Source organism: Pezoporus occidentalis, unplaced genomic scaffold (assembly GCF_034315485.1).
Source record: "Pezoporus occidentalis ecotype Australia unplaced genomic scaffold, CSIRO_AGI_Poc_V1 ctg158, whole genome shotgun sequence".
Taxonomy (NCBI): Eukaryota; Metazoa; Chordata; class Aves; order Psittaciformes; family Psittacidae; genus Pezoporus; species Pezoporus occidentalis.
The window spans coordinates 2,177,957-2,191,133 of NW_026913404.1; the positions used below are offsets into that span (position 1 = coordinate 2,177,957).

General features: G+C 53.0%; 2 protein-coding genes and 1 long non-coding RNA gene across 3 annotated transcripts in view; all 3 read left to right on the forward strand.

Annotated features, from left to right (window-relative positions):
- The first annotated feature begins 1,617 nt into the window (after window positions 1-1,617).
- On the forward strand, window positions 1,618-5,210 carry NME3 (NME/NM23 nucleoside diphosphate kinase 3). Its single transcript, XM_062611965.1, has 5 exons — window positions 1,618-1,775; window positions 1,863-1,993; window positions 2,812-2,913; window positions 4,033-4,145; window positions 4,920-5,210. The coding sequence occupies exons 1-5, from the start codon at window positions 1,730-1,732 to the stop codon at window positions 5,035-5,037; spliced, it is 510 nt and encodes a 169-aa protein (XP_062467949.1). The 5' UTR covers window positions 1,618-1,729; the 3' UTR covers window positions 5,038-5,210.
- A 1,785-nt stretch (window positions 5,211-6,995) lies between these two features.
- UBN1 (ubinuclein 1) overlaps window positions 6,996-13,177 on the forward strand; it is a 36,067-nt gene continuing 29,885 nt past the window's right edge. The window contains exon 1 of the mRNA XM_062611937.1: window positions 6,996-7,390. Coding sequence (XP_062467921.1) covers window positions 7,154-7,390 — 237 coding nt within the window. The 5' untranslated portion in view covers window positions 6,996-7,153. The remainder of the gene's footprint in view (window positions 7,391-13,177) is intronic.
- LOC134160193 (uncharacterized) lies at window positions 9,315-11,872 on the forward strand. Its single transcript, XR_009963477.1, has 2 exons — window positions 9,315-9,801; window positions 11,368-11,872. It is a non-coding gene; the product is annotated as an uncharacterized LOC134160193 (long non-coding RNA).

Sequence of the window (13,177 nt, forward strand, 5' to 3'; positions counted from 1 at the left end):
TCTAGGTTGCCAAAGGCAAACTTCCAAAGCCAGCTCTTCTGGTCACCAAGAACAAAGTTTATTACATTTGTAGAAACTCAATGTCTGTGTGTGTGCAAGAAGACTGAACTTAGCCAACAGGCTGAACAATTTGTGGCCAGGAAGCTGTTTCTGAGAACATGCTGCTTACCCACCTTAAGAACATCAGCACCTTCTTTTATGAGGGAGCTTTGCCAGCAGGACAGCCTAGTCCAAGGGGTGGACCTCGGGGCACAGGCAGGGTACAGGGCTGTGTGCCACTGTATGCCTGAGCACGCAGGAGGAGAGGAAAGAAATGCTGATGAAGTGAGGTGAGGAGTAGAGAGAAGGGTTGGGAAGGCAGGAGCAGGGTTGAGACCTGCGGGGAGGAGGAAATGAGCAACAACTGAACTGATCAACTCTGGGGCAGAAGGGAACCCAGTGAAAGCCAGGGACAAGGAGAATCTCTGAGGATGCAGTAGGTGCTGATACAGCCATAGTGGACATCACACAGCATGTTCTTGGGCTGTGTGCTAGGTTACACCAGCAGCCTGCCTTATCAGGCCACCATGCTTGAACGGGTCTCTCACCTGAAGAAAGGTTCCACTTGTGAAACCTCCACCATGTCCCAAGCACTGCCTATACCCACCACTTCACAGCAAATCCCACAGCAGAGTGGGTGACAGCATTTATCCTACAAAGACTTTTCTACTGGCAGAATAGTCAGCACAACTGTGTTGGAGCAAACAGGGACAATCTTCCTCAGGCAAAGCCATGCTATAGACCCTCAGAATATGGCCTCTAATTATTTTATTGGTGCAAGCATGGTAATAATTTACTCAAAACTATGTCAGATAAAGCAATTGGGTCCCTGTCGTACAAAGAACTAAGAGTACCTGCCCAAGATCTGCATGGAGGAGAGTAAGCAGAGCAGAAGTCTGAACATTTAAGGATACAAACCATGTATCCTTAAAAACCATGTTTAGTTAACCAAATCTTGCTGCTAGCAGCAGTGAAGCAAATGAGTTGTGTAGGAATAATGTAATTAGCAATATTGGCACATGACAGATGCTAATGAACAAAGCAATTCAAGATATAGTCAATGAGAAGCTCCCCATGACCCAGTTCAGTGAGTGTTTGAGCCCAGAAACCCCCCATGTACTGGGCTGCATCCCCAGAGTGAGAGCAACAGGAGAGAGAGGGGATTGTCCCCCTCTGCTGTGCTCTGGGGAGCCCCCTCCCGCAGTCCTGATCCAGCTCTGGGGCAGCAGCACAAGAGGGACATGGAGCTGTCGGACCGAGCCTAGTTCACTCTCCAGAGGTGCCAGCCCGGGCTCGCCAGCTCCAGAGCCGCAGGAGCTGGTACTCCGGGGTGCACTCGAGCAGTGCGGGCAGCGCAGCAGGTACCTGCCACAACCAAAACCACAGCTCGTCTACAGTCGCGACAGCAGCGATGGAAGTAACGGAGCCAGACGAGTCTAGCAAACAGGCTGGAGGCTGCGCGGACCCCAGCTCTGGGAGCCGGGAGCGTGGCCGCCCTCCCTGTCAGAGCCGGGCGCGTACCCTCCGGCCGCAGGACCCGCTGCTTCTCCAGCGCCCCCCCGAGGTTTCTCTCCGCGGGGCTCCGGCACCACCCGCAGCTCCTCGCTCCCAGTACGGTCTCTCCGCCGATCACGGGGCGGCACAAGGGGCGCTGTGAGCCCGGCGCGGCCCCCTTAAGAGCGGTGCCGCCATGATTTGCCTGGTGTTGGGCCTCTTCGCCGGCCTTTTCCACAGCGGTACGGGACGGGACGGGACCGGACGGGACCGGGACCCCACGGCTGAAGGCCGCCTTCCCGCTTTGACGCCTCGCCTTGTCTTTGCAGGCTGCAGCGGGATCAACGAGCGCACGTTCGTGGCCATCAAACCGGACGGGGTGCAGCGGCACCTGGTCGGGGAGATCATCCGGCGGTTCGAGAGGAAGGGGCTGCAGCTGGTGGGGATGAAGCTCCTGCAGGTGAGGGGCCGGGAGCCCAGGAGCTCGGGACAACCCCCGTGCAGCTCTGGCGGGGGCTCTGCCCGCTTGCCCGCCTGCTGGGGGCATTCAGGCACCGGGTAATCACGGGTCAGCAGGATTTTGGCACCCAGGGGCTTAAATCATTCCTGGAGAGGTGAGTGCTGGAGAGAGACTCTTCATCAGGGACTGTAGGAATAGGACAAGGTGTAATGGGTTCAAACTTAAACAGAAGAGATTCAGGTTAGATATAAGGAAGATAAAAGGGCCTGTAGGGATAGGACAAGGGGGAATGGCTTTAACCTGAGAGAGGGGAGACTGAGATGAGCTCTTAGGCAGAAGCTCTTCCCTGTGAGGGTGCTGAGGTGCTGGCACAGGGTGCCCAGAGAAGCTGTGGCTGCCCCATCCCTGGCAGTGTTCAAGGACAGGTTGGATGGGGCTTGGAGCAACCTGGTCTAGTGGAAGGTGTCCCTGCCCGTGGCAGGGGGGTGGGACTGGAGGAGTTTTAAAGCTCCCTTCTAATTGAAACCACTCTGATTCTATGATTCTGTGCCAGCCATGGGGTGAAAGCTTGTCCCTTGGGGTGTCTATGCCCCAGGGCTCTCATGCATGGCTGCTGTAAGCTGCTCCTCTGACCAAGAAACTTCTTCCCTCTATATGTCAGGCTTCAACAAAGTGAACCTGTTTTGCTCCTGGAAGAGCATATCTGTGCAGGAGCTTAAGTTGAACAGGCACTGTCCAGCTTTTACGTATCTTAGGTGTAACCTTGCCCAAGTATCCATCTGCTCTGGCAGACTAAGCTTTGTGCTCTTTGTGCTCAGGCCTCAGAGGAGCTGCTGAAGGAGCACTACATAGCCCACCGTGACCAACCCTTCTACAGCCGGCTGGTGAAGTACATGAGCTCTGGGCCCATTGTAGCCATGGTGAGTGCTGGCCAGGTTCTCCAGAACCAAGGAACAGAAAGTAAGTGCAATGAGTAAGCAGCACTGGTGTGTGGTATGATGGAAACAAGGTGTCCTGTCTCTTCAGGAGGCTTCTTGAAGTTGCACTGGACTGCAGGGATGTTTTCTGTAGTAAATTTGGCCTGTGCAAACCTTGTGAAGTCCAAACAGGCCACATGAAAGGCCCTGCCCCTGGGTTGGGGCAGTCCCCAGCACAAACACAGGCTGCGGGAGACTGGATGGAGCAACCCTGAGGAGAAGGACTTGGGGGTGTTGGTCAATGAGCAGGGCCCCATGACATGGCTTCAGTGAGCGCTTGAGCCCAGAACTCCCAATGTGCTGGGCTGCATCCCCAGAGCGCAAGCAGCATGAGAGGGAGAGGATTCTTGCCTCTGCTGCAGTCTTGGGAGGACCCCCCCCTGCAGTCCTGATCCAGGTCTGGGGAAACAGCACAAGAGGGACATGGAGCTGTTGGAGTGAGTCCAGAGGAGGACATGGAGATGCTGCGAGGGCTGAAGCAGCTCTGCTCTGGAGCCAGGATGAGAGCTGGGCTTGCTTAGCCTGGCTAAGAGAAGGCTCCTTAAAGGGAGACCTCAGAGCAGTTCCAGTGCCTAAAGAGGCTACAAGAAACCTGGAGAGGAGCTTTGGACAAGGGCCTATAGGGACAGGCCAAGGGAGAATGGCTTTAACCTGACAGAGGGGAGATTTAGATGAGCTCTTAGGCAGCAGTTCTTCCCTGTGAGGGTGCTGAGGCGCTGGCACAGGGTGCCCAGAGAAGCTGTGGCTGCCCCATCCCTGGCAGTGTTCAAGGGCAGGTTGGATGGGGCTTGGAGCAACCTGGTCTAGTGGAAGGTGTCCCTGCCCGTGGCAGGGGGTTGGAACTGGATGAGCTTTAAGGTCCTTTCCAACACAAACCACTTTGGAATTCTGTGATAAATTAAATCCACAGAAAATTCTGATGATTTTCCAAAATCAATGTTTGAAGACTTTACAGGGACCCTTTTCTGTCACCCAGGTGGATCTGATGTGGAATATGGAGGACTGATGGTATGACCTGCTAGGGGAGTTGTTAAAGCTGATTCTTGTTTTGGTGTCATGTAGGTCTGGCAGGGCCTGGATGTGGTCAAGACCGTTCGCACGATGATTGGGGAGACTAACCCAGCTGATTCCAGGCCTGGCACCATCCGAGGAGACTTCTGCCTTGAAGTCAGCAAGTGAGAGCTTTGCCTTTTTGGTCCCTCAGTAGTCCAGGGCATCCTCTCCAGCCCTTCCTGAGCCACGGGAGTCTGCATCTGCAGAGCAGGGCTGCTCCCTTCTGTGCTCAGAGCAGAGCTGTCTCCCTCTGACAGCGTGCAGAGCAGCCCTCGCAGGATGAACTGAGCTCCACTTCCTGGGGCTTGCTTTCCAGAGCCTCTCCTGCCTCCTCAGGCCTTCTCTTTGGAAAGCAGGTGGGATTTGCTTGTCTTTTCCTCAGCATGTAAAGCCAGGCTGGAGCTCTACATGTGCTGGGGCTGTTCACGGGTGAGGATCCACAAGTGGTGACCAGGGGTGGCTGCAGCCTGGCTTCTGGTAGACAGAGCTTGTATCAAATCCTCCTGGCTTAGGTGTCCATTCTGTGGTGTCTGATACCAAACCTGCTTCAACAAGGCGAAACCTGGAAGGGGGGAAGTCTTGAGGCAATACTTGAATTCCTGACGTAAATCCAAAGCAACCTCCAAGTCAATAGCCGTGGGCAGCTCCTCCTTTAGCAGACAAATGGCTCCTCATCATACAAAGACACATCCATGGCCTAAGCCACATTCAGCATAATTATAGCCAGCCCCTGAGCTGGAGGGAGAAGGGCTTTGCAGTGAGAAGGAATGTTGTAGGATGTAACTGGATCAGTCAGTTTAATCAAATCTCTCAAGGTGAAATTACTCCAAACTGCAGCTTCCCTCTCTCACCTTTCTCTGCTTAGTGCTGGCTGATTCCTTTTGTCTTCCCACCAGGAATGTGATCCATGGCAGCGACTCAGTTGAGAGTGCCAGGCAGGAGATCTCCTTGTGGTTCCAGCCGGAGGAGCTGACCTGCTGGCAGAACACAGCCGAGCACTGGATCTATGAGTGAGAAGTGCATGCCGAGGAATTACATCTTCCTGACTGGGCATGGAGTGTTCCCATCCATGTCACCTCAGCTGCTTGAGCTGGTTGTGGATCCTGCTGTGGGAGTTGTGCTGTGTGTGGCTGGAGGGGTCCTGGGAGCTGCTTTCTGGATGAAAACTCTGGTTCAGCTCCTTGCAAGAGTAGTTGTGTCTTTTTTTCTCTCCTCTCTCTGCTATAGTATGTAGTTGGTATTGTGACTGTTTGCTGCAGTGTCTTAAATCGCAAATAACTCAAGGTGATTCACTGAAGTGAAAAGTGCACCCATTCTGGTGGATTCTCTGATCTGCCTGGTGCAGAACACGTGCTCCTGCTGGGAGCTCTGGTCACTACAAGGCGATGTGTTTGGTGTTATCTGCAGTTCTATACGGCTTTTCACCCAAGGCTTTTAAAGAATTGGGCTGCTGTGGGATAAGGGGGCAGTGCCCCCTGGGGTAAGAACTCGTTCCAGGGCAAGGGTTAAAGGACAGGACAAAATGCTCAGTCTCCCTTGGTGGGACTTCTGTGTGCCAGGGTTAGCACCTGTCTTCAGCTGGAATTAGTGAGTCTCTGGAAGGAAAAATCACCAGATGCTGTTAAACACAGTTTCTCTCTCTGTGGGTGCTGGAGCAGCTCCTTCTGGTCCACTCTTGTTCCTGGTGGTCCCCATTGCTGGCTGCATGGACCTGGTCTCGTCCCTCCATGGCACCCACCACACACGAGTGAAGCAGCAGCACTGTGCACAGCACAGCACTCAGGGAGTGACAGGGAGGCAGGGAAGGGTTTGTACAGCTGGGGCTCAGGAAGGACCAGCACTGTTCAGTCCTCTCCTGTGTGCAGTGCAGGCTGTGCAGCACTGGGGGATCCTGAGGTCTCTGATGGAGTTTTCCTGTGGAAGGGTTTCTGGAGACCCCATTTGTAATCACTTGGAGAACACCTTGACCCTGCTGTGAGTCTCCTGGAACACCTCAGTGCTCCCATCTGTGTCCCAGGTCTGGCACAGCCCTGCATGCGATGTGGCATCCTGCTGTGGAACAGGGGCAGGCTCGCCTGCGTGAGGGGGGGCATGTTCTGCCTGTGCCCTACAAGCCCATCTCTGTCTCTATCTCCAGCTCTGTATCTGCTGAATGAGCAGAGTTCTCTGAGGGCAGAGTGAGCTCAACCCAAACCCTGCTCCGGGCTGGCCCCGAAGGTGGTGGTGCTGAGGACGGTGGTGCCGGCATTGACTCAGGAGCCCGCACTGAGGGAACTGAGGGCTTCCCACAGCTGCCCATCGGCCACAGCCAGAGCTCTGCTGCCCCCAGGCCTCCTGCAGGCGGCAGCTCCTGGCGCTCCCTAGCCCGCCCCGCCGTTGTTCTCGCACCGGCCCGGGTCCCGCCGCGGCCTCTCTGTCCCGGCACCAGCCGCAGCCGCCACCTTGCCCGGCGCTGCACGAGGCTGCCTCAGGTGTGAGGGAGGCTCCTGCCCGTGGATTGGCCCACGCTCGCCACGTTGGGCGTGGCCGGCAACGATCGGCTTCAGCGCGAGCGCAGCGCCCCCCGGCGGCGGTTGGTGGCGGTGAGGGCGTGAGCGGCAGCGGTACCCTCGGTCCCCTCGGTACCGGCTCCTCTCCTTTCCCCTCTCCTTTCCCCTCTCCCCTCTCCCCTCTCCTCTCCCCTCTCCTCTCCCCTCTCCTCTCCCCTCTCCTCTCCCCTCTCCTCTCCCCTCTCCTCTCCCCTCTCCTTTCCCCTCTCCTTTCCCCTCCCCTCTCCTTTCCTTTCCTTTTTCCCCTTCCCTTTCGGGCCGGGGGAGCAGTAGGGATGCGCCGTGCAGGGCCGGGGGTGTCCGGGAGAGTTGCGGCCAGAGCGGGGCCCGGGGCCGTGTCGCCGGCGGGGTCCGGCGGTTCCTCCCGCAGCCGTTGGTAACGGAGCAGCGCGAGGCGTAGCCGGAGCCCCGGAGCGGGCAGCACGGCGGGAGCGCCAGGGCCAGCGCTGACTCTGTCTTTACCACTTGCAGCGAGCGTAGCGCCCGGCACTTCTCGAGAGAACTTCAGCTTTACCAGACTTTTCCCACTCCGACGTGCTCCGTTATCCGCAGCCGGCCGGTGACACTGTCCCGCTGCGGCCATGCCCAAGCGCCGCAGGATCGCGTTCACCACCCTGCCCACCGCACCGAGTAGCAGCTTCAGGCCGAGCGGGACCGAGGGCGGGGACCAGCCGCAGAGCTCCCGCCCCGCCGAGGCAACCGTGCGCATCAGTGTGCCGCTCTTCCAGTCCGATGACCAGAGGTATCCCGAGTTCTACTACCCGGATCTGGTGGAGAGCTGTCAACAGGGAAGAGAAGTCGATCCTTCGGGAGACAAGGTGAGTGGGCTCTTTGCTGCTGGAGTGCATTTGGAAGCCAGGAGATGCATCACTGAGGTTTTCTTCCGCTCTTTTTGTTGTGTCCCTTTCCATTACAAATATTTAAACGTTAATATCATATTTTATATCAATTATTAGTTGTTCTTATCTCAACCTATTTCCTTATTTTCCCCAATTCTCCTCCCCATCCCATCAGGAGAGGCAGGCAGGGACCAAGTGGCTGCCTGGTACTTAGCTGCCAACTGGGCTTAAACCACGAGAGCATCCACAGGAGGGATGCTTCCCCAGGACGTGGCTCTGTCTTTTTGGGGACCCTGCTCTGCTGCATGTGGATATTTCCACCTTAGTGCTTGGCATCTCCTCCCAGCTGGCCAATGTGGTGCTGTGACGAGCCGCCTGACAAGGCTGTTTGCCTGTTGAAAGGCATTTCTCAGGATAAGACAACATGCAAACATCTGTAGCCACCTTAACTGTACTATGGATGTTCTTCCCTGGAAGGAAAAGTTGACTACTCTGCTCATTTCTGCTGTTACTCTTAAGAACTGTTTAGCAGTCGATTGATGGTTCTTGCTGCTTGCTTTTGTATTATCTGTTGAGAGTCAGGAGAAGGAGAGACAAGTATAGAATAGTCTGAGAGAGCACCCATAACCTAGAGACTCCCAGAACACTGTACTGAAGGTTGATGTGTCGGAGGTTCCACCTGGATGCTCTGGTTGTGATGGGTTTAATGCATAGGGTTGTGGTGGCAGCATGACGGGATTGATTCTCATGCTTTTGTCTCTCATTTCTACAAAAGAAAGACCTGCCTGATCCCTTTAATAGCAAAGGAAAGACAAGACATGGAGGATCTGGTGAGGAAGTTTGTGGAAAAATACATATGTTTTTGTTCTTTATCTTATGTTACTCCTGAGAATGGGCAGTGCTGTTCAGACCTCAGCCAGTTAATGCTGGTCTGGTTCTGCTATTTATGAGAGCACAAAAGATAATGTTCCTTTTCCTGTGCTGGAGCCAGTGTCAGTGTCCTGTGCCGGGGCTCTCCCATGGGAACTGGAAAACGGGCTGAACACTGTCAATCTGTTCTTGTTTAGGGTGGCAAGAGATGCAGGAAGGACTGGTTTCAGGACTTGATTGACATGGGGTACAGATATGATGAATCTGACTCCTTCATTAATAACTCTGAAGCAGTGAGGCTGGGAGCATTGGGAGAGTGGTTAAAGGTGCTGCTGGGTCTGAACTGGCATCTGGGGGGAACCTGTGTGGGGTGTGAGCCAGGAGTGTGCCAGGGCTGGGAACAGGATATCCCATGGGAACAGGAGCTGCTGGGGGAAGCTCCCAGGACGCGAACACTGGTTACGAGGTGTGTGCACAGCCTGTCTGTTCTTGGGGAGCACAAATCCCACTCTGTTCTCCAAGCAGCTCAGCCTCAGAATGAAATAACAAAGCTCAACAGCACCAACAGAGTGCTCTCTCTCATTTCCAGTACAATGAGTTTCTTCCAGCTTCTCTTGATACAAAGTATGGGAGGTTTTACATCAACATGGGAATACTGGAATTTCAGCAAGTGTCTGAATCTGAAGATGACTATGTTAAAGAGAAGTGTCCCCAGGTCAGCAAAGCAGCTTTCTCAGTTCTCTGTTAGAGCTCGCAGGGTTTGCTGCACAAATGGCATGTTGACATTCAAGTAGGGAGACTTGGACTGGTGTGGACATCATCCCTATTGGGATGATGAACACTTGAGATCCTGTTCTGTTCTCCTATTGGATAGTAAAAGGACGGATATCTAGTGTGGATGGGACTTGATTCCCAGAGTAGAGGTGACAGCAGCCCCCATCACCCTGAAAGTCACTTGGCATTATCACAGAACCATTAGGATTGGAAGGGACCTCTGGAGATCATCCAGTCCAACGCCCTGCCAAGGCAGGCCCAGCTCCCGCAATCTCTCCTCATAAGAGAGATGCTCCAGACCCCTGATCATCCTTGTGGCCCTGATGATACAGATGCCAAAATATCTTGGGAGGGTTCTTCTCTTGCATCTGCTGGAGAGAGCACTGATTGCGTGATGCTGAAGCAAGGTGGCTAAAAGGGAAAACAGCATGAGCCTTTGGCATCCCTTCCCTTTTCCCAATGTGATTATCACTTGTGGAAAAGGTAGGTGTGCTGAGCAGTGTTGAAGACCATAGTGCTGGCACACATAGTGACCATGTGGGGTTTGGGTTCATGTATCCAGTGGGGAAGGAGCTGGTCTCCTGTTCCTGGGCTCTGGGGGTGCAGGGAGCATTGTAGGAGACACTTCAGTCATGGCTTGGTTTTAATCCTTTCTAGAAGTGGATGTGGGAAGATGGAGGGGAACAAATGAAAAAGAAAGGTGAATCTTGCAACAAGGTAAAGAAATGCAAGTTTCCCAAAGCTGGGTAAGGAGGGAGGGAGTGCTCACTGCTGGACACTCTGCTTCAGGGTCACAGTGCCATTTGTCACACTGCAGTGGTATCTGTTGCAGTGCAGGTGGCCTGAGTGTGAGCAGTGGAACCACCAGCCCCTAGCGCCCCATTGTTCCACAGTGGGTGACAAGAGGCAACTGGATCAGGGAGGGAGCAGAGCTCCACAGCAATGGTGTGTGAGCACAAGCACCACCACTGGAGCAGTATTGGTGTGTTCTGGAGCTCTGCAAGGCGTTGATGGTTGGCACAGGGATTGGAGAGCCTGAGGAGCAGGAGATGGAATTTGCTCTCCTGGTTTCAGTCAGCAGAAAGCTTCCAGTTGCTGTCTTGCTCACTCTTTTGCCTCAGTTCTTCTGCATTACTTGCATTTCCCAACCTTTCTTGCTGGAATAATGCACATATCTAAATAAGAATATGGGTTGGTGGTGATGGTCCAAGCTCCATCACCTGTCTTGCAGTGAGAAGGTGCCTGTACATCAAGGTGGGTCTTGTGCTGCGGGAGCCCTGTCCCTACTGTGAGTGATTGCGCTGGTAATGAACCTGTGGCATCACCAGTGCATGAGTCTTTCTGCTTCCCCTCACTTTCAGATTGCACAGCTGAGAAGGGCTTTCCATTTGGATCCTCAGGGTAGGGGCCATGGATAGAGTGACAATTGCTCTGTGGAGGGCAGCTACACTCTAGACCTTAAAAAGAAAGCCATGGCTCAAATCAATCATGAAGTCAAGTTGAAAGTCAGAGAAGTGTGTGACCAGCAATGTTGTGTGTCCTCAAGGCACAGTTTCCAGTACATGAGAACAATTTTCTCTGCTCCAACAGAATCTGCTTTAGTGCAATCCCATTTAACATCCCCTAACTTGTTACTGTTCCATGGGCAATGGATATGAAGTCTGAGAGGAGTGTGCATTCAGACAAATGCATCCAGAGAGCAGAGAGGATTCCAGAAAAAGAACCGAAACCTTAACTTTGAAGTTGGGAAATGAAGATCTGATGCTACTAAAGAGGGACCTAACTGAATGAAGATGCTTTGTGTCATTTAGGACATCTGGTACCAGGTGAAGTGTTGGGAATTCAGTGTGATCTTTAGCTCTCAGTATGACCTTAGAATCATAGGACAATAGAATATCTGGAGTTGGAAGGGCCCTGTAAGGAGCATCGAGTCCAACTCCCTGCTCCTTGAAAGACAACCGACAAGTAAACCCTGTGTCTAAGAGCATCATGCAGATGCTGCTTGACCTCTGCCAGGCCTGGTGCCATAAGAACTTTTCTGGGTAGCCTGTTCCAGTGAGCAACCACCCCTGGGTGAAGAACCTTTTCCTAATGCCCAGTCTGCACCCTTGGCCTCCTCAGAGGGGAACAAGCAGAGGGACCTTAAGAGCATCTTAAGAAGCAGTAGAATGTTCTTCTTGGTGTAACTGGTCAAGGGACTGAGCCTTCCCAGGAGATTGGTGACCATGGCTGAAGTGAGCTGGGATGAAGGTCTCCTCCTCTCTGCCCCTTCACCTTGTATTCAGTTCCCTTTCCTCCTCCCTACTTTATAGTTTTATGGCATTAAATGCCAGGAAGGAGAAGAAGAAGAAACAGCACGCTGAAGCTCCTGATGAACAGGGAGATGTTTGAGAAGTTTTAGAAGAAGAATGTTTGGAAGAAAAAAGATGAAGAGCAGAAAGTGGCAATTTTATCGTACATCACTTGGGTTTATTGATGCTTTCCCCCTTTTGGCTTTTATATTCTCTCCCCTTGTTATTTCCCTTATCATTATTATTTATGTATCACCATTATATCATTAGTAGTAGTATTCTATTGTACTTTGGTTACTAAACTTTTTTATCGTAACCCATGGGGTTTATACTCTTCCATTCTCCTCCCCATCCCACCAGGGGTGAGTGAGCAGCTGCTGGTGCTGAGGCTGGGTTAATTGCCTGGGTTAAACCACCACAGACCCCTTTTCGGCATCATGGTGGGGCCAAAGGATTGAGCTAATGGCAGGTCTGACCAGATGTGTCCAACCAAATCCATTACAACAGCCATTGCAGTGGGTTCACAGTCTCTGCTCAGTGCCAGTTGATTTGCTCTTGGAGTTGTTGCTCTGAGTCCCAGAGTTGTGTTAGGTCCCACCTTACTCACAGTGTATGTTCCTGCAGTGACATTTCTCCTTCAAGGGGCCTGGGCTGAGGTGGTTCTTCTACTGTTTAGTAATGGCTTGTAATGTGATAGAATTGCTGGTGTGACACTACTCTGGACACTATTCAGCATTGCGTCACCCCTGTGCTTTGGGCTCAGAGGACCAACTTCTGGAGAGGATATTCCATCCCTTCCTCTCCCCACCAGGCTATTTACAGCAGCATGCGAGAATTGTAGACTCTGAGTATCTTTTGAGTACCTTTGAAACAACCTACTCCTTTTGATGGGAACCAGCACATTGCTGCACATGGCTCAGGTCTTGAGGTTAAACATCTCTGAGAACAGCACCGGGAGATGGTCCCAAGCTGGACAGTTGTGAGTGCAGGTGTGTGGAGAGTGTGAGCAAGGACCTGGCCAGAGGCACCTCCAGAGCTTTGGAACTTCACCCCTGGACAAGTGCAGAATCCAGAATAACCAGTAAAACACTGGGAAAAGTCTGCTGGGAATTTCAGAGAGGCCAAACCACAGCAACAAGCTCGGCTAGGCCCTGCCACTGACCTGTTCAGCACCAGCCAGTGCCCTCGAGGGGGAGAGAAGGTCTGGATGTGATGGCAAAGCACAGGCACTGCAGCTACTCCAACACCAGCTACAAGCATTGCAGCTACTCCAACCAGTGTGCACCTCAATGGGATTTGATTTGGGGTGAGAGTAGGCAGTAAGTTGAGCTGTGTAATGCTGTAGAACATTGGATATTGTTGCTTTACAACAGCTACACAACCCCTCACTGCACTGGATACCTCGTGGTACCATCTGCCCTGCTCCAGATTTGGGGATCTGAACCTGACTCCCTTTGGATCCCCACATTCAGGAAAAATGGACTTTGATAGAACTGGACAAGCACAGGAGGGATAGGATCAGGATGAGCTTCAGCATTCAACAACTCAACACCACATACCATCATCCTCCCTGCCTGAGACTGCTGTGACAGATGGAGCCCCAGGGGACTGAGATCTCTCTGTGTATGTATCTGTATCTCTGTCAAAAGACAGGAAAGGTGCTGGTGACAAGTGTGAGGCCTGGCATGATGCGACTGGGATGGAATAAGGGGTGGCTGCTCTCCTAGTTGGGCTGGGATAGTTGATTTTCTTCCTGGCCGCTGGCCCACTGCTATGCTTTGCTTTAGGCTGACACTAAAGCTGATCCAGCTCCTTATCAGCTGCTGCAGCA